We start from the raw sequence: 21,050 nt of genomic DNA on the forward strand, positions 1-21,050 counted from the left end.
TAATAAAAGTAAAAATTCAGTGAGAGCATTTAAAAATTTCTAAAACGGAAATTCAAATTTTTATACGGACGTGACATCATAGTACGGGCTTGTCAAATTTGTTGACATACTGTATGATATTAATTACTTACATTTTATATGGTATTTCATTAAATTATACTATTCTATGGCTTTTTATTATAAAACATAATAATAACTAGTGTAAATTTTGTGTTGTAAATTCATTTTTTTAAAGTGTAAATTATACATTGACAGATCACGTACTTATACGTCATCAACAGAGAGCGCCAAAAAACTACGTTTAAAAAATTATAATGTATTTTAAACATATTTTTTTACACTTAAATACAGCATTTTTAAGCAGTATTTATATTTTTTAGTTTGTTATAACGGTGTAAACAATGAATTAAAATTATAAAAAAAATTCATGAATTTTCCCTATTCTTTATAACTTACTTAATCAACTTTTTTAATTAAAAATACAATTTATTACAAAAAATCAATTTATGCAATTTTCTTAAATGCTTTTGTAAGTATTTTAAGACCGTAAAAATGAATTTGAAAATTGATTGATTAAAATCGTACACTTCTCTGCCCCTATATATTTCCTTGTGTAGTGTTTGTCTCATCATTGCGTAGTTTTGATTTTGGCAATTTATTTTTTCGTTAAATTCAAATTTGTTTTACTTTTTTTAATTTATTTATTTTATTTAAAATTTTTTTTGGGTTATACGTTTATTATTTGTAAGTTTTTTTTATTTTGTAACGCATTATAGGGAAAAAGGTACTGGAGATGGTTGCTTGACAATCGAATATATTTTTTAATAATATTTGTCGAGTTTTTGTTAAAATATAATTTTATTTCGAGCATTGTGTTATAAATTGCGATTTATTCTCAAAGCCCAAACAAGAAGACTCAGGCAAATTGTAAATAACATATTAAAGCTCGAATTGTTTTCGTACAAAAATATAATTTCCGTTCTAAAGCAGATTTTTTCCTGATAAATGAGATGAACGGAAGACACCAAATCACGTAAAAGTAATTTTTAAAGATATATCTATTTTAAGGTTTATTCAAATATTTTATTCAAGTAATAATTTGCTGCTCTTAAGACGGTTGAAATTTTATATTTTTTCATTTTTTTGAATTTTTGGTCAACATTCCACCATTTTTAGAGATTTGACCTACTTTTTTATATGAGCGCAGGGACAAATGATAAAAGGAGAATAAGTGTTGCGTCCTTGGAACCATGCAGAAAAGTAGGTCAAACCTCTAAAAATGTGAGTGTTTTTGATAAAAAATGTAAAATTGTGAATCTTTGGGCACTTGAGAAGCAAACGAACAATTATTTGAATCGCAGAAATATTATTGATGGAAACGTAAAATAGATGTTCTAAAATTTTTTTTTTTTTAATTTTACGCGCGATTAATATGATATTTTGTACATTCTCAATTCAAATTGAGATAGCTCATGAACAATACAATACGTTTAAATAATTTTCACGAAATTTTCGAAAGTTTTCGCTAATTTTGAAAGAGCGATTAATCCGATATCAATGGCACTTTCACGATAAGATTCAGTATTTCTTTGGACATATTTTATGCTGTTTTCATATTTTTCTACTTTTTTCGAATTCGATGGGAGTTACAAAAAGTTAAATTTGTGTTTTGTTATTTGGGAACGTTCGCGGGGCAGTTCATTTTCGCCGGAACATTCATTATTTTCTAAGGATTAGTTATTAAGGCTATTTTTTTTAAACAGGTATCCTAAATCTCTGGGGAGAAAGCTAGTTATAAAATAAAATTAAATAGCATAAATAAATCATTAAATATGCCTTAAACGATAAAGGTAGGTATAGTAGAATTCTACATGTACAACAATGTAAACCCATTATTGACGTTATATATAATAGTACGGTCAAAGATGTAACAGATTAAGGAAAATGAAATAAACTGCTCACTTTTTCCCCTATGATCCAGAGGAATGTGTTTCATAGGTGTCATCCATATCATTCATAAATCATGAGTTAATTGTGCAAATGTTTATATTTGTTAATAAACAATAATTTGTTAATTAAATGAAACGGTCCATGTTAAAATTGACTTAAAAAAATTAATAAATAGCTAACTTGTATTACGTATATGTTATACATATAAGTTTGTTTCTCTCATGGTCATGGCTAACAATTTGTTAAATAATCGAAAAAGTGAGCTTTTACATGGAGCGTTTCATTTAATTAATAATTTATTGTTTATTAACAAATAGAAATATTTTCACAACTAAGCTATGATTTAAGAATGATATTTGAGAACAAAGAAACACATTCCACTAGGTTTTAGCAAAAAGTGACTGGTTTATTACCCGATCTTTTATGTATAAATGGGTTTCAACAGGTATCAAGGTATCATTATATTTATCTCAAAAACCCAAGTGTTCTTAGATAGGTTTTTGAAAAAAACAAAACAAAATGGCGGATTTTTGGAGCGAAATAGTATTACGTTAACTAAAAAAATTAACAAAACCTATCGAGTATAATATCAAAATAAAGGAAACTAAAAGGGGATTACCAAAATATATATAAATTAGGAATATTAAATTGGTTTAAAAGTATTAATATAATAAGAGGTTTTTTTTTAGTGCTGGGACTCTAAAAAAGTCTAAAATAAAATAAATAATTAAAAAACTAAAAAACCCGACTGCGTTAAATAAAATCTGAAAAGAGAGAAACAAGTCCTGGTAGTTTATATAGTGACAGTCGGAGCCTATGAAAATCTAGATGGGCTCAAATCTTCCCAATAATGGGCCTCGACTGTTAATGTCGCTATGTAAACTATTAGACTTGCCTCTCTCTTTTCAGATTTTATTAAACGCAGCCGGACTTTTTATTTCATTTTCCATTATTAGTCGATTTTTGTAACATCTTTGACTGTACTATCATGTTAACTGATCGTCATTGGTTTTACATGATAGTACTACAACAGTACAATAGTACAGTATAGTACACTGTACACTGTACATGTACTAACATGTTCTAGACGTGTTCACAGTGAACCAACAGTGAAATAACCAATGACTTAGTGATTCTTTAATGCAATAGTAAATATTATTAATAATAAATAAACATGTTAAATATATTAATAAAACATTTTAATATAAATGTATTGTATGTGTATACATACATTTATATAAAATACATGAAATAATAATAATAATAATAATAATAATACATAACAGTAATTAATGTAAGTAACTATATAATGTATAATTATTATATTTAATAATTAATTTGTTTTATTTTAGATTAGGTAATATATAAAATGACACGTGATATTATTGATATACCAACAATATTTAATCCAACAACAAATAATAATAATGAACAACAACAACAACAGCAACAAATCACTGCAAGTAGACCACAACAAGTACATCGTACACCAAGTGTTGTTATAACTGTTGGAGATGATGACGATGATATTACAAATATAAATCATAATATTATTGATAATAGTAGTCAATCATTTGCAACAAGAATTAATCAGCATCAACATCAAATACATCATACGGATTCTGGTTTGTAAAATTTAAATGTTTTACATGTTTCTTATTGTACTCAAATTATTATAATAACATATGTAGATAGTACTAGACATAGATATTTGAAGTAAAATGGTAACTGCTTAAAGGCCCAGAAATAGTACCGAAATATATTAAACATCTAGTTATTATAGAGATACAATATTTTTATGTAGTGCTAATATCTCTCCTTTTTTTAAAACTTGTATCTATAGAGGCATATCTTAGCGAGACTTAAACCATAAGCCACTCTCTACCCGACTGAATGCTCTTTATTGAATGTTTATAATGACACTGAATTCTTATTATGCCTTTCCAGACTATTTAAATAGGAGTCCATTTTTACTAAAAAATTAACGGATCATTCATGACATAGCTTCATAACTCGAATCGTGAAAATTTTCACTTAATTTTAACAGAGCCAGCTGGTTGGATTACGATAAGCAAGGTTCGATAATTCATGATACAATCATCTCAAATTGTAAAAACTTGAAAAATTAATAAATAAAGTTCTATTTTTCGAATAGGACAATTTAAACAATAAAAACTTTAAAAAATGCTAATTTAAAAAATAGATTAGCCTCAAAAATAAACGAAGAAAAAACATCAAATTTAAAATAAAATTATATCGCTATGAAGGAAATTTTCTAGGCAAAAATCATAAAACACAACTTCGAATACATATTATTTTATTAAAAAATAATGCAATTCATTTAACATATTTCAACCTTATGGCAGATTTTCCAATTCTGTAATTTTATTATTGGTGCTTCGTTATCCGAATTTGGTGTAATTTGTATAGCAAAAATTGATTAATTTGTTCATTCACTGATTATCATTCGATAACCAGTAGCCAGTGATAATCAGTAGACTTTAGTAGATTTCATTTAATAATTTTGAACTATGGAATGGATTAAATCCATAAACAATTTTTTTTTTAAGTATAAAATGATTTAATTGAATTTGATCAAATTATCCCACTTTTTATATTTTTATTGAGAAAAAACGGCCATTCATATACTCCTGGTATATGAATGGGCGTGGTTTGTTTGCTTACGTACAATAATATAATATTTACTCATAATATAATAAAAATATAAAAAGTGGGATAATTTGACCAAATCCAATTGAATCATTTTATACTTTTTTAAATTCCCTTCCATAGTTCAATATTATTAAATCTACTAAAGTCTATTGATTATCATTGGCTACTGGTTATCGATAGTCAGTGAATGAACAAATATATCAATTTTTGTCATACCCGTATCTCCTAAATTAGGCCGCAGATCCAAATTTGGAAAAGAGTTTTTTTGTTACTCTTGATTGGCTTATTTTGGTAAGCTGGATTTCTGTAGTCAATAACAGAACACCTTGTATATGGGCTATCCAAGAAGGGCACACTTAGGCTATAGAGCCCATTGTGATACCACATGTGTTTTACCATCTTAACATAATTTCTTAGAAATAATTCATAAATCATACCATGATAACGTTATCTTAAAGTAGATTTATAATTTCATTTTATAATAAAACTAAAACATATAATAATTTATAAATCATAATTAGATATAGTTCAGGTTATAAAACATAGATGGACCTACGGTTAACTTGACAATGCTGACTCGATCTGGCAACGCTGTACTCGATCAAATACCAGATTTTGGTAGCGTAATAGGCAGAAGGACGAATTTTGCAGTCTTAGGGCATTTAAAATTAAATATTTAATTGTGAGCATCTGACGTTCATAATTTTTTCATTATTTAAAAAAAATATTTAAAACATTTTGTATGTTTAGAACTTTCAAAGCAATAATATTTATAATTTGAAAATAAGTAGCTTTTATGCATTTATATAAATTATTCAGCTAAATAATATCACTAAACTAAATTCAATGGAAGCTTTTTTTACACATATCTTTGATAGAGCACACAAAAATGAAAATTGTAGATTTTATCACTTTCTATATTTTGCTTTAAAAATGAATACGACATGGTATTATCAAACTATTATTACCAATATTGTAAAAATTGTGGAATTGTTATTGTTAATATTGTACAAAACTGTATATTGTTAATAAATTAATATTACAGTACTTAGCAGTCAATTAAATCAACATGAACAACATAACGATTCACAACAAATTAATGCAAATGGTGCAAGCAATACAGTTAATAATAAAATAAAAAGTTGTACAAATTCATGTTGTTCAAAATCAGCACGTAAAGTAAGTAAATAACAAATTACAATTAATATTAATTAATTAATTTTAAAATTAATAATATTTAATTTAATTTAGATATATTTTGGTGTATGTGTAACAATATGTGTAACAGCATCATGGGTTGGTGCTACACATTGTATTAAATATTTATATTTACCAACAAAACCAACAATTACAACAACAACAACAATTAATAATGATTTTAATATTACAACAAATACATTTAATACGTATAACAATAATAATATATCGATAATAAATGATAAATCAATTTCAACATCAATAATACATCAAACATATGTAAGTATTAATTAAATCTAATTAATTGAATAACATAAATAACATGTAGCATTGTTGCACAAAATATAATTTTAAATATTCGTACATAATATTTAGAATTTTTGTTTTCTATAATTAAAACTATTTACGTAAATCAAAATTAAATTTAGTACACTTTAACTATTTAGTCTATTTACTTGTCTAAGAGACTGATTACTTCAACGTTTGAGTGCCTTTTCAGCGAGTCAAGTAAGTTTCACTAAACCGTGCAATTTCTTCACGTACTGTGGGCACTTCGAGACTACGGTGAATATCGTCATTGCGTACAGCAGGGAGATTCACTAATTGCTCGTAACGTTTTTGATTGAAACCGTTGAAGAATTTCGATATTACTGTTGCTAGCAGTTCCCCATAGTTGGATCCCATAAGTCCACACAGTTTTTAAAATTTCTATATACACTAGCACTTTATTCTTAAATGATAACTTTTATTAACAGCCAGTAAATTTTTGAGGATTATATACTTAATTGTTTTCTGTTAGACCAGATGTGTTTGCGCCAAGTTAGTCTTCTTTCTAAGTGAATTCAGGTATTTCACTTTGTTTACCTGTGGAAAACTGACATTGTTCATTTTTACAGCTGAGCAAGTTTCTCTTCTTAAAGTGAATGTTACTTGAACGGATTTTTGTCCATTTACTTGAGTACGTCACCTTTAAAATTAAAATAAATACCAGAATAAGATAAAAATAAAATTAATATAAATGTGAAGGTAAAAAATTTATTAATTGAAATTGGATAGGCATTTTCTTGTGTATTCTTATTCAAAAATATCAAAATCAACAGAAACATTTTATTAAACTCACAAAAAATGTTCTCTTTATTCTAATCTTTTACTTGACTTGTACATATTACTTGATTCAAGTTGATCATTTTTCTGAGTATTCACACTTAAATAAATAAATATTTTATTTTATTTTAGATATTTACTTATAATGCACCATTATTTACAACATGGTTTTGTACAAATTGGACAATATTATTTTTTCCATTATATTATTTATATCATTTAATTGCTACAACACATTGTCAAAAGAAATCAACTGCAATTAACAACCAATCAACAAATAACAATAACAATAATCATAATTTATTTACTGATAGTATACGTAACTTTCGAGAACGTGGCTTTACGTTTGGTAACATTGATATAATAATTAAAAATAAATTAATAATATTAATTAATTAATTAATTGATTTATTTATAGGTAGTTTTATAATACGTTGTATATTATTTTGTATATTATGGTTCGGTACTAATTACATGTACATATTATCTTTACGAATTTTATATGCAACGGATGTTATGGCACTATTTGCTACAAATGTGGCAGATGTTTATTTATTATCGTGGGTTATATTACATGAACAATTTGTTGGAGTTCGAGTAAGCCATTAATAATTAGTATTTAATTGAAATTATAACACTATAATTAATTATTATAAATTTTATAGATTGTTGCTGTTATATTAATTGATACTGGTATTGCATTATTAGCATACATGGATGGTATCACTGGTAGTCCTACATTAAGTGGAGTTGTTTTAGCTGCTGGTGCTGCTGCGGGTTCAGCAGTATATAAAGTATATTTATTTACATAATTATATAAAAATTAGGGTGGTTCAAAAACAATTCAAAGACAGTGCTGTATATGAGGTCATATGGAGGTATAGGGCATATACCCTGTGATTTTCTTTCCAAACTTTCCAAAACTTATAGTCAATTATCATATGAGGAAAGCCTGGACAAAATATGAAGTCATTTTGTGCTTGGTTTTCGTGAGAAATGATTTTTAATTAACTAGTTTAAGACAGGTTCTTACATTGTGACCAAGAAAAGACGATCATAGTAATTATTAAAGGCTTATAAATAACTTCGTCTTATTTGTATGGCCTATGTGCGGTATACCTTCCGCTGATTTTACGATTACAGCATTGTCAAAAGCTAGGAAATTTTTTCTAACTTTTCTTTAATTATTGCTTAACTAACCCTATTTAAAGTTAAAAGACTTTGTCATTTAATAAGTAATCAAGTTTTTGCCTTTAAAAAAGTTAATTAAAAAATTAAAACATGTGTCAATACAATAAAAAATATGTAAAATTGAAAAATATAATATAAATAATAATTGAATAAAATATAAATATTAATAAAAATTAAATTGTATTAATAAGATTACTAAATTACAAAATTTTAAAAATAAAATTTAACCAATTTAACTAAAATTTAAAAATTAAATTATAATCATAATATAAGAAACACAAATAAAAAATAAGATACAAAATTAATTAAATTTTAAAAAATACAAAAATATATATTAATATTATAATGATAAAACAATTTTGAAAAAATATATTATAAATAAAATTAAAATAAAAAAAAATTAAATAAAACTGCAAAATAAAAAATTGGAAACTAAAACAACAATACAGTACTTAGAGTTTCGATAATCAAAAAAGTTATCCTACACTTTCTTCCAATCACTCAAAATTGATATTGTTTATTTATGTAAACATTTAATATGATTCATTGTTATGATTATAAAATCAGGTGTTTAACGTTGAGAATACAGTCTCCCTTAAATATATACAATCCAATCACGTTTTTGCAATGATTTATTTAATATATAATTATTTGAATTTTTTCATACAATCTCCGTAATCGGAATAAATACAGTAATCGAAACATCCGATTATCGAGACTTCGAGAATACTATATACACCTACGTGATAATAAAATATAAATAACATACCAATAAGAAAATAGTAATAAACATTAAAATAAATTTATAATTATTCATTATTTTTTATATGAAATATTATTAGTTAATTGTAGTTAGAAACAAAAGTAACCAACAAATTTAAAAAAGTAAAATAAGTAAATAATAAAATGATTTTTGTTCTATTTTTGTTCACTATTCGAGGTATAATTATTCAAATCAAAAATACCGCTATTTATAAAAATAAAATAATCCACATAAATTAATTATTTATTTATTATTTAATATACTAAAATTTAGTTTATTATTTATAAATTAAAAACAATATCAAAAATTAAAGAAAGTAAAATATAACAATAATAAAGATAATATGAATTAATAAATAAATTAAATTAAATAAATAAATCAAAAATTCTTTAATATTAATCCAGTTGCTAATTCCAAGATATTTTTTAGACTATATAAATAGGCATAAAAAGGATTCTATAATTTATTTTCATTTTCATTTTACTACATGTACAGTTTTTCCTACTTAAATAAAACTACTTTTAATAGTTTTACGTTCGCATATTTCTATTCCAATATATTTTTACTATTTAATAATTATTCTTAAATTATATTCCTAAATAATACAAAATTTGGGTTTCATATTGCCTTCTTCTGTAATAAATCTACTCTCAAAGATTTATACTTGTATATATATATTTTCTTTTATAGATTAATACCTACATATTTTAAAAAATATTACTACTAATATGTCATAAAAAAATCGAAGGCTCTTAAAAATTTTGACCAGATACGAATATTAAATTCTATTATTTAAGAAAATTATGCCCGGTGTCCTATAATTTTTAATCTTTGAAACTGGACTGGAAAAATTAAGAGAAGCCTTATATAATGAAGAAAAATTAATATCTGTTTCTGTCCAAAATATGTTAACATTTTCGATTTTTTTTCCGACAGTGATATTATTTAAACAAAAATATTTAAAAGAATAAATCTTTGAGGATAAAATTATTTTGAAGTAGAAAAATATATTAATTAAGCAAATTTTTTTGTTAAGTAATATTATTAAGGAGTATATTGTAATTAAAGTAAAATTCTTAGAAAGTAGAAATGGATTGAAATAGAAATATTTTAACGTGAAGTAGAAGTGTTTAAAAGTTCTATTTAAGTAGAAAAATTTTGCAGTAGAAATATTTCTGATATAATTCTTTTTCTGTCGTCAATAAATACATATTATTATTAATTCTATTTATAATAATAAATTATAAAATTATTAATTAAAATTTACTACCTACCAACAGGTTTTATTTAAAAAAGTGATTGGTGATGCTACATATGAACAAGTAGCTTTATTTTTTTCAATCATTGGTTTATTAAATTTATTATTACTATGGCCTCTATGTCTTACATTATATTTTACTGGAATTGAGATTATATATTGGAATCAATTACCATGGGCCATTTTACTATTAGCAAGTATTTTATCATTAGGTAAGTAATCAATATATAAACATACTATTACATTAATTATACTTATCATTAATTAATTAATTAATTTGATTTATTTTCAGTTGCGAATTTATTAGGTAATTTTAGTGTTGCATTAACATATGATTTATTTATAACACTTGGTTTAATTACTGCTGTACCGTTATCAGCTGGTATGTATATTAATTATTAATAATATTCATTAAATTAATTGTAATTATATTAATTATATTATATTATATTTATTAATTATAGCTTTAGATGTTGTATTATATGGTGCACATTTTGCTGGTATGAAATTATCTGGTATAATATTAATAGCAGTTGGTTTCTTTTTAGTTATGTTTCCAGATAATTGGCCAGACTATATAACACGTTTATTACGGTAATTAATTATTTATATATTATTTATATTAATTTAGTTAGTAGTATTTGAATCAGTTCCTATTTATTGATCTCTTCTATACTCTGTAGTACAGTTGTAGACTAGTTCCCATCTTAAAACGTGTTAATTAGTGATAAAGCAAATTAAAATATAGGCATAAATTCAATCGATTCTGCTTGGCCTCTTGAAAAAACGTTAAATTTAAAATAAAAAATACAACAATTCTATACTTTTAAAGATAAAGAATTGAATAATCTTAATTATTTTCGTTTTTAAATTATTTAAAACAATTAATAAGCTTAAATAAATTGTTAGCAAAACAATTTTTAAGAAATTCGTTAAACAAAAAAAAATTCCAAAATTATTTCGCTTCTTGTAACCATTCGCACCGTGCATGAGTTTTATTGAAAGCGTTTCCAAGGTAACGACAAACTACTTTATTAATATAATTATATAGATTGCATTTATGGCTTACATTGAAAATCTAATATTATTGTCTAACTTGAAATAAGTTATGGTCTCTTATTTTCACAATTTTTAATGTAACAAGATTAATTGTTATTTTTCAAAAATTTTAATTTGATATTTACTATAAAATTTACATGTAAAGAATTGCAAATTAGTCATAACAGCCCCCTTTAACGCCAAAATTTTCCACTGCAAGCGCTGGCATCGATTTTATTGTCCCTACCATGATTACGCACACTACGAATTTAATAAAAATATATTAACAAATTATAACATAGCGGTTTTTTTAATTATTTTTGTGTATCTTATAATTTTCCTTCGAGACTTTTCTAATTTTAAATTATAAAATGAATTAAAAGTGTAAATAATTAGCTTGTTAAATTTAATTAAATTTTTTCAGAATTAAATGGAAAATTTGAAAAATCTCTAATAAAAAATTATATTTCGGTTACATAAAAAATCCATGCTTATTCTGTAATAAAAAAGATACACTTTCACAATGTTTCATGAAAATTGAATTTTTGTCGCACGAGAAAAAAAAACAGTTTTTCGCTGTCCCGTTAAAAAGTCCCGTATAAAAGTTTTTCAATTTTTTTTTATCTAGTTTTCTGCTGAACGTTTTAAATCGCAAAAAACGATACCAACCAAACTAACAATTCCATCAAGTCGCTACCTGTTAAAAATTCATTTGTCTCAAAACCTAACTATACTAGACTATTATTTATAATTATTTGGAAATTTGATAAATTTTTCTGAACATCGCTCGAAAATAAAAAAATTTTGGCCCATTATTTGAATTCACTTTATTTCTAATTAACACGTTTTTATTTGAAATGGGCACTAGACTATAGAAAGTATTTAAACAACTCATGATTGTATTATTATTGTTTTAGAAATATAATAATGTTGAGTCACAGCGCAAGGTAAGAATCAATTTATAAATACTTAATAAATTTGTTGTATATTTATTTTATGAATTTCTTTTTTTTGTTTTATTAAATGTGATGTGATGTGATTGTGGTACTTTTGATACTAATATGTGATATGTGATATGATAATATGATATGATATGATGATTCGTAAATCGTACCGCTCTTAAATAACCAATTGAATATGTACCTAATAATGTATGTAACTACCACCTGTACTTACTTATTATAACCTCTGTTATTATTATTATAGAACAAATGTTTATAATACAAAATATGATACAAATAATGATAATAAATTGAAATCATCACATCATCAACATCATCATCATCATCATCATCATCATCAGAATACAAATAATCATCAATACAATGTGAATGATTTAAATCAATATGAACCATTATTATTAAAAACTACATCAGAATCAACATCTTGTAACAACAATTAATTTTAATTAACTATATATTAATTAATTAATTAATTATTCGTTTTGTATTATAATATATTTGTATGTATTTTATTTTATTATTTGTATGTATTTATTTATTTATTTATTTACATGTTATGTTGTACTTGTACTTGTACTCGTATTTGTAATGTAATGTATATTTACTCAATCAATTCATGTTCATGTTTATGCATGAAAAAACTAATTATGGTGAGTTACTTTCATACTTATTTATCTATCTATGTAATTAATGATCTAGTTCTTTTTATAACATCTATGATCTGTCTATCTATATATCTATTTGTCTTTTAGTATTCATAATTTTTTCTATTATTACACTTTTATATTTTTTGTACTAGTGTTCTGTATGACACTTTCTTTCTTTTTAAGACCGCGATGTTCCTGTTCGCACCATATTGTATGCCAAATCAAAGTTCTTAAATCGAAAAAATTTATATGTAATTAAAATGTAGATACTATTCCATTGAGGTGGCATGTAGCGTCAACCGGCATTTTGCGCTTGCGCAGTGATGTCAGACGTACCAATTTGTTGCTATTGAATTTTAATGCTAAGAAGAATCTATCTAGCGATTGAAAAAAGAACTATTGTTAGAACGCCCATAGATACATAAATCTAACGGAAATGTTTGTTTACAATCTTGAAACTATACGCATATGTCATAAGCATATAAAGAAGGTTATTGCAACAATTTTTATTAACACAAATTTTGTGAAAGAATTATATAAAACATTAAAATAATTCTTATACCATGTATATATGAAATATACATAGTATATTAAGTTTGGTCCCAAGTTTGTAACGCTTAAAAATATTGATGCTACGAAAAAAATTTTGGTATAGGTGTTCATAGAATCACCTAATTAATCCATTTCCGGTTGTCCGTCCGTCCGTCTGTGGACACGATAACTCAAAAACGAAAAAATATATCGAGCTGAAATTTTACAGCGTACTCAGGACGTAAAAAGTGAGGTCAAGTTCGTAAATGAGCATCATAGGTCAATTGGGTCTTGGGTCCGTAGGACCCATCTTGTAAACCGTTAGAGATAGAACAAAAGTTTAAATGTAAAAAATGTTCCTTATAAAAATATCTATAAAAAACTTTTGTTTGAAACATTTTTTTGTAAACATCACTGTTTACCCACGAGGGCGTTAATTAGGTGCAAATTTTATAGTATGTATTAATATAGGAATATCAGTTGTGTGTGTGTCTATTTAAAAGTGAATATAACTATGAAATTAAAAGTCAAGAAGTAGACAAATTTAAAAGTTCAAAATGTAAATCAAAAACAAAACATTATCGTAATTATAAAAGACTCGGGAGCAAATATAGCACAGCACATTAAACGGCGCTGACATCTTAGCGTTAAAATCTAATATATACCATTTTTCAGAATCCCAATGTCCCTATAGCTGGTAGTTGAAAAAAAAGATGGTACATACTAAATCATCTACAGGGTACCAGTTTTTAGCGACAAATACCTAGTTTTAACGATGTCTGTACCAGATTTATTGGGCCGCTATCTGATATTACTGCGCTTGCGTCGACGAAACAGAAGCCAGATAGATTAGCTGTCAATAGTTTGATTTCGCGTGGGACGATTTAATCGTTGATTTCACTTTCTGTGCGAATTTTCGTTTAACTCCTTACAACGTCTCTATTCAGTGACTTCGATTCGACAGCTTCGAATCAAAAATATTCTAGACAAATAGCAATGATTTTACTTATAGAAGGCATTAGAAATGTAGTGAGATTTCTCAAAAATATTAGAACAAAATGTTTTTACTTTCTGGTTTAAAACGAAATATGATAATTATAAAATTCCACCAAAGTCGGATTTTTCATTTGTTTGAACTATTAAGTATTTAGTAGATACATAGTTACAGCTTTCAAGTGATTCGATTTTAAAACTTCCTTCCATATAGAGGTTCTTATCCTTCTCCATGTGCATTTAGAGCATAGCCATTCTCTTTCTTGTTGATTGCATCAAATACCTGTCTTACAATGTTATCTTAGTCTTTTCTTAAAAAATATTTCATTCAGCGACATTTTCTTTGTACATAGTTCTGGTAAAAAGTAATTTTTTAGACAAAAGTCTAGAATAACAACAGTAGATGGTGAGTACCACCAGATTCACCTCTTGCAAAATTGCAATACACTTAAGTTTGAAGTAGATGTTATAAAAAGTATTCAATGCAATTTGTACATAATAAGTGACATAATAAAATTATTAATTGATATTGTTTTGTGTGCCGTGTGATCGTGTATAGCAAACTATAGCAAACTAATTAGTTACTTAGAATAGTGTTTACTAACAAGAAGAATTACAACTAATGTGTATTTAATTACCCTGCATATACTGAACGGTTTAAAAGTTATTAATATTGTGGGAAAAGAAAATTTCAGCTCGCTATATCTTTTTATTTTTGGATTATCGTGTTAACGAGCAAACGGGCGAATTTCTGATAATGAACTCAATCCATACTGAAATTATTTTTCTACATTCAATATTTATAACTTACACAATCTTTAAAGTAATCAACACTCCCGTATCGTTATTAAATAAATTATAGTCTTTTCTTTATACACATCACGTAAAAACTACTAAACTTATCGAGATGCAATTTTATTTTCTTTATATTAATTCCCTGATAATTTTAGCTATGTGTGTTGATAGTATGTAGCTCCGAAAAACAACTCAAATATATAAATTTAGTTATCATTACCCTCCATAACACGTTATATCACCAACATTGATTGCATTGGCTATTATAACGTTAGCGCATGCATTAAGTGAAAAGAGGACAAATTCTTTCTGTCTTAACTTAAACACGAATTATATATCGTATTCTTAAGCAACAGCAACGGCCAGACATCATTTCTCACATCTCAATGATATACAGGGTGTTTTATAATTTATAGTAGAAAATTATACCAATAAATTAAGCTTATCAAAACTAATGGAAAAACTTTTTACCAAATTTCGATCCGATGGGTACTTTCTGATATAACTGACCCGAAACAATTAATCAAATATTAATAAAATTGTCCTATTACAGGGGCATTAAGATGTAGGAGGCATGCAAATGAATATCATATAATGTCTTAGCATAGCACAATATAGCAGGCTGCTCTATCAAAGTTATGTAAGACGTTATGTGATACACATCTGCACCTGTACATGCTGAGTATGTACTAATATAAATATACTGTAATGTCAACCCAGTATGTATAGTAATGCATACGATGATACCTTCTACATCTAAGTGACTCTGTATTGGACAATTTTATTGATACATGATTGTTTTGGTCAGTTATTAAAAAGTACGCATCGGATAGAAATTTGGTAAAAAGCTTTTCCATTTGTGTTGATATGCTTAATTTACAGGTATAATTTTCTGCTATCAATTTTGGAACACCCTGTATATACATATTACAAATAGTGACATTATTTAAGTAGTTCATTGCGTTATTGTTTGTCGTGCTTTTCTTAGTCAATGATCATTTTAAACTGTATTGAATAACAATATTTTCATTCTACCTTAAGACCTATTTGGTATGCAAAATTTCGTCACTTGTCAATGTCAGTCAGTCGCTTTACATACAAATACAACATACACAGAATGCATGTTAAAGTATTGCTTGTTGGAACATTGAATGCATGATACAAACAATAATCCTAATAAATGTTATGAAATTAAATTAATAAATAAATAATTTAATTATTTATTATTAATAATTGTAGATGGAGTAGACGCCATCGTGCAGGTATGCAAGGTGCACAAGGACGTAGAGATGTTATCGATTATCGAACTGGTTATATACGATCACATTTACGATCACCATCAGGTCGTGTAAGATGACAACATTCAATCAATAATGCAACAAATAATATTTGTAGTAATTCAAACACCTGTAATAGCAATAATATTGAACAAATCATTTCGTACATTTAGGTTGAGTTTTTCAATTGAAGCTCAAGCTCGAGTTAAGTTAAGCCGAAGCCTAAGCTCAAAAATCAATTTTTCAATTGATGCTCAAGAAATGCGCTAGCATAAATAGGTGTCTAATTGAGGATTAACTTCTTAGCCATTGTTAGATTAAGTGTGATTTTTTGCGGCTTTAGTTATCATATTATTGATTAGGAAAACAATTAACCGACTCGATTAGGATAACATTGATCCATGAACCGAATGTTATTTGTGTAATCGAAATGGTCAAACTTCAATTATTAATCTTTTCCTCTGTGACACGAGGTATTTTTATAATATTAATACCATAGAAATGAAATAGCAAACATATTAAAAATGTTCATTTAAAAAGCTGACGGCGATTTTCTCAATCACTACATTTCTACCCACCACATTTTTACCTCTTAACAAAACTTTTGTCAAAAAAGGATGATTTTTAATAGATCCCCCCCTCATCGTAGGGTTATAGCACCAATCAAAAAATACTCCAAAGAACAGTATAAATGGTGGCTATTTGTTTTTTCCGCACAAAACTTCACGACATTTTTTTTAATAAAAAATTATTAAAATGACTTAGATTAACCTAGCCTTTTAAGCCACCGTTCAAAATCAATTGAAAGGCAAAGTGCAGTGTCAGCTAAAAGATAAGCCAAGCCAAGGCTTAAGCTTCCATTGAAAAACTCAACCATAATTGAATTAAATAAAATTAACTTTATTTGAATTAATTAGTAAATAAAATATAAATTTAAATAAATAAAAATTTGATATATAATATGTTAATGTTTAAATAATTATGTTAAATGTTGTTAATGTTTAATAATGTTTCATGTTCATATGTTTTATGTTCATGATATATAATAATAATAATTCACAATATAAGTATGTACATGTAATCAATTAATCAACAAATCAATTAATTTAATGGTTAATGATAATAATTAATGATAGATAATACAGTACACTACTTAAAATAGTTTACTAAAATAATTAAGCTGCATTATCTTGCTTTTCTTCTTTCTTTGATTCTTCTTTATTATCTTTACCCATATAAATTTTTCGATATGAGTTTTCAAGTATATGATCAGCAACTTCATCTAATGGTTGTATAATTAACGGTATTGCACCAAGTACAGCGATAGTTATTAATGATGTCTTCATGTCTTTTGTTAAATTTATCGTACCTAATAATCTAGATAAACCACGTCGTAAATAGTTTAACGATATTGATGGTAGTAGAATCGATGCAAAGATATGCCATAAATAACGATCACCAGCTGCTAATAGACCCGGGCCAATTCCATTACCTTTATCATCTTGATATGCTTTTACACCCTTTAATGCAAGAAAAATAAATTTTAAATATGATTGACCCAAAAAATTAACAAAACCGAAGATTTTGGTATGAGTTATGTGCTCACCATCCTATTGAGCATAATAAAAGTCCCTTAAAATTGCTACAGTGCGTCTAATACCTTGGAAAATAGCGGCCAGATAATTTATTTTTTGATCATATCTGCCTCAATATTGAAGGAAAATATATCAAATAAAAATTGTACGCTAGCATAAACACAATTTTTTTTTATTAATAATTTTAATATATACGCTAGTTTTGATTTTTTTATCTATACATATAAAATGCTTTGTAATGAATGACTGACTGACGGATCAACGCACAGCCTAAATCGTTGATCGAATAGGCCTAAAACTTGGAGGGTGTGTTCTTTGTATGACGTCTGCATCTGATAAGAATGGATTTTCCAAAATTCAACTCCTAAGGGGTGAAAAACGGAGGCAAATTACATACAACTTTTATATTAAAATTTTCGGTTATAGTAGTTTTTCTTGGATCAAACATTATTTTTATTCCATTACCTTATTTAATGTATCAAATAGTATGTAAGTTGGGCGTATTTTATATAACCAGCATGATTGTCCATATACTAACGGTGATATTGATGCTAAATCATTAGTAACTTCTGGTAGATATCCACCAAGAAACCGCACTAACGGATAACGAAATATATCATTTGGTTCTTTTTTATCTTTGTCATCTTTCTTATCTTTATCTTTGTTTTCATCTTCTTTTGACTCTTCTTTTTTACCCATTGTAATTTAAATTTATATGTTACACAAAAAATTTATCAATATGCACCCACTTCCAAATTTTTGAATTTTAATAATAGTAAATATAGTTATTTTTGAACATAATATACACCGTTATATCATATAATTATTTTATATTATATTTTAATTTAATATATATTAATTTGATTCATTAACATATTATATCTACATTATTCCAAATGATTTGATTTTAAACATTACACTACAGACTGCAGACAACCTATTTTATTTTTTTTGTACATCATTTGTTTATTTATTATCTATAACAACCAAAACCATTAGGATGGATGGTAATATTAACGGAGATCGTCCCTAGAGACCATTATCACATACAACAAAATTTTATAGTTGCCTCAAAACCAAATGAATAAACTTTTATAAACCAATAAATATTTTTTTGAAATTACCTTGAAATTAACTAAATATATCGTATATACGTGTCCTCTTGAAATTTGACTCGAAAAGTGATGTTTTTCAATAAGCCATCTTCGCATTTTTATAAGATCATGGTACCCCCTAAACGCCAACCGTGAGGACAACACTTACGAATACGCATAAATGCCAACAGTTACGAATACGCAATTCATACGTACATAAATTATTCTAATAAATTTTTTAAAGAAAAAAAAAGATTCATACCGCTTATTAGCTTCACGTGAATATTATTCGAGATATGAGCTCCAAAAAAAGAATTTTTCTCCTCAGATTTAGAAAATGTAGGTAATAAAAGATAATAATAATCATGCAAAAAAGTAAATTTGCCATCCTCGTATATTTTGCATTGTTTTTAAATTATTTTTTTTTTTTTTTAGTTTAAGACAAAAAAACTTATATAAACTCACCAATACAATGTTTCCACTTTACTGCATGTTTCCCATCGCTTCCACCAAAATTGCAAATTTCTGTTTCAAAAAATCCTGTAATTCTTACCATAATATTGTATTGCCATAATGCCATTCAAGTGAAAAGCAAATTATAAAATCTTTTTCAATATCATACACTTTTAACGGTACAATTTAGGCTAAGAAAAATCTTGTCAAACAATAAATCCGTACTAAACACTTGATTCCTTAATTTGATATAGATACCCGACTGGCCATGGTTTAACATATTGGAAATTAATTTGTACCAATTAGCTCTAATTTGTAGGTAATTGTTTTAAACGTCTTAATAGTGACTTTCTTAATTCTTTATTATTGTTCAGGTAAGTAACTTCATATTTTATACTGAACTGTAATTTAAGTCAGAAATATATCTTTGCAAATTACAACTAAATTTTGTTTAAAAACTATAAATCAAAATAGAGCTAATAAGTTTTAAGTAAATTTATTAAAATGATATACACAACAATTATAAAATTAGATCCAACAATACTAAATTAGAAATAATAACTATAAATGTAGTTTAACATCTTTTTTACATATTTGAGTTAGTTCATTTTTTAATAGTTCATGTAATGTTACACCATCATGTTTATATATCCAACAATTGCCATTCGTATTTTGAACTAAGTCATAACGTTTTGGTCCAGATATTGGCGAACTTAACCATATTTGTTTATTTGGCGTTTGTCTATTTATTACATATGTACCATATAATTCACCTAAATTTACTGTTAATACGCCATCCTAAGTAAATAAAATTTTCATTAGTTTATTTATTTGTTATTAACAAATACAATACTTTACCGAATACATAATATCGGCTGTTTTTAAATGAGGTGTTGAATCGACTAAATCTTCAAAGAAATCATTTAATGAATCCAATGTTTCACTACATACTTGCTCAAATAATGTTGCTGATATTTCATTATTAATATTTGTTAATGTTGACTCATTTCTATTGTTGTTAATTAATATTTGGCTTCTATTATTATTATTATTTGAATATGTAATTGTTGTTGTTCTACTATTACTCGTTAAATATTTAATAGTTCTATTTGTGTTAATTATATTCAAATTTAATTTATTTTTAAAAAGGTAATAATCATTTTTATATAATATTGTAAGAGGTAAGTGTTTATATAATTTATTTACCCACATACTAACTTAACTTTTTGACATAAACAAATTTTATTAAGGTTATGTTACCAACCTTTTAATAATATATGCACTTATAATAGAGCTATAATCATTTTATTATACAAGTCTGTGATTTCTCTATTATTGGCTGCATTCAAAATAATTCAAGGATTTAGTCAGAGTATGATAGTTATAGCGAGTACCTTATAAGCTTCATGGCGAGTACATAGCACTAATTACTGAATGCTATCAAGTAATCCTATTTCCAATCTTCACCCAAAAATCCTTTCCCGGAAATCAATGAACTAAGCCAATTTGACCCGCGTACATTGCTTTTC

The 21,050-nt window shown here is 25.9% G+C and overlaps 3 protein-coding genes across 3 annotated transcripts; 1 reads left to right on the forward strand and 2 right to left on the reverse strand.

The window, feature by feature from the left end:
• The first annotated feature begins 3,319 nt into the window (after nt 1-3,319).
• On the forward strand, nt 3,320-17,247 carry LOC123305726 (putative thiamine transporter SLC35F3). Its single transcript, XM_044887530.1, has 12 exons — nt 3,320-3,575; nt 5,669-5,802; nt 5,875-5,994; nt 6,058-6,099; nt 7,057-7,273; nt 7,343-7,521; nt 7,590-7,718; nt 10,159-10,348; nt 10,429-10,518; nt 10,601-10,730; nt 12,092-12,121; nt 16,342-17,247. Exons 1-12 carry the CDS (start codon nt 3,320-3,322, stop codon nt 16,457-16,459), a joined length of 1,635 nt encoding a protein of 544 aa, XP_044743465.1. The 3' UTR covers nt 16,460-17,247.
• A 307-nt stretch (nt 17,248-17,554) lies between these two features.
• Nucleotides 17,555-18,709, reverse strand: LOC123305737 (mitochondrial fission process protein 1-like). Its single transcript, XM_044887540.1, has 2 exons — nt 18,440-18,709; nt 17,555-17,899 (listed from the first exon to the last, which is right to left on the reverse strand). Exons 1-2 carry the CDS (start codon nt 18,671-18,673, stop codon nt 17,555-17,557), a joined length of 579 nt encoding a protein of 192 aa, XP_044743475.1. The 5' UTR covers nt 18,674-18,709.
• Nucleotides 18,710-20,062: 1,353 nt separating this feature from the next.
• On the reverse strand, nt 20,063-20,733 carry LOC123305747 (frataxin homolog, mitochondrial). The gene is made up of 2 exons (XM_044887553.1): nt 20,380-20,733; nt 20,063-20,319 (listed from the first exon to the last, which is right to left on the reverse strand). Exons 1-2 carry the CDS (start codon nt 20,731-20,733, stop codon nt 20,083-20,085), a joined length of 591 nt encoding a protein of 196 aa, XP_044743488.1. The 3' UTR covers nt 20,063-20,082.
• Between the last annotated feature and the right edge of the window lie 317 nt (nt 20,734-21,050).

Source organism: Chrysoperla carnea, chromosome 1 (assembly GCF_905475395.1).
Source record: "Chrysoperla carnea chromosome 1, inChrCarn1.1, whole genome shotgun sequence".
In the NCBI taxonomy this organism is placed as follows: domain Eukaryota; kingdom Metazoa; phylum Arthropoda; class Insecta; order Neuroptera; family Chrysopidae; genus Chrysoperla; species Chrysoperla carnea.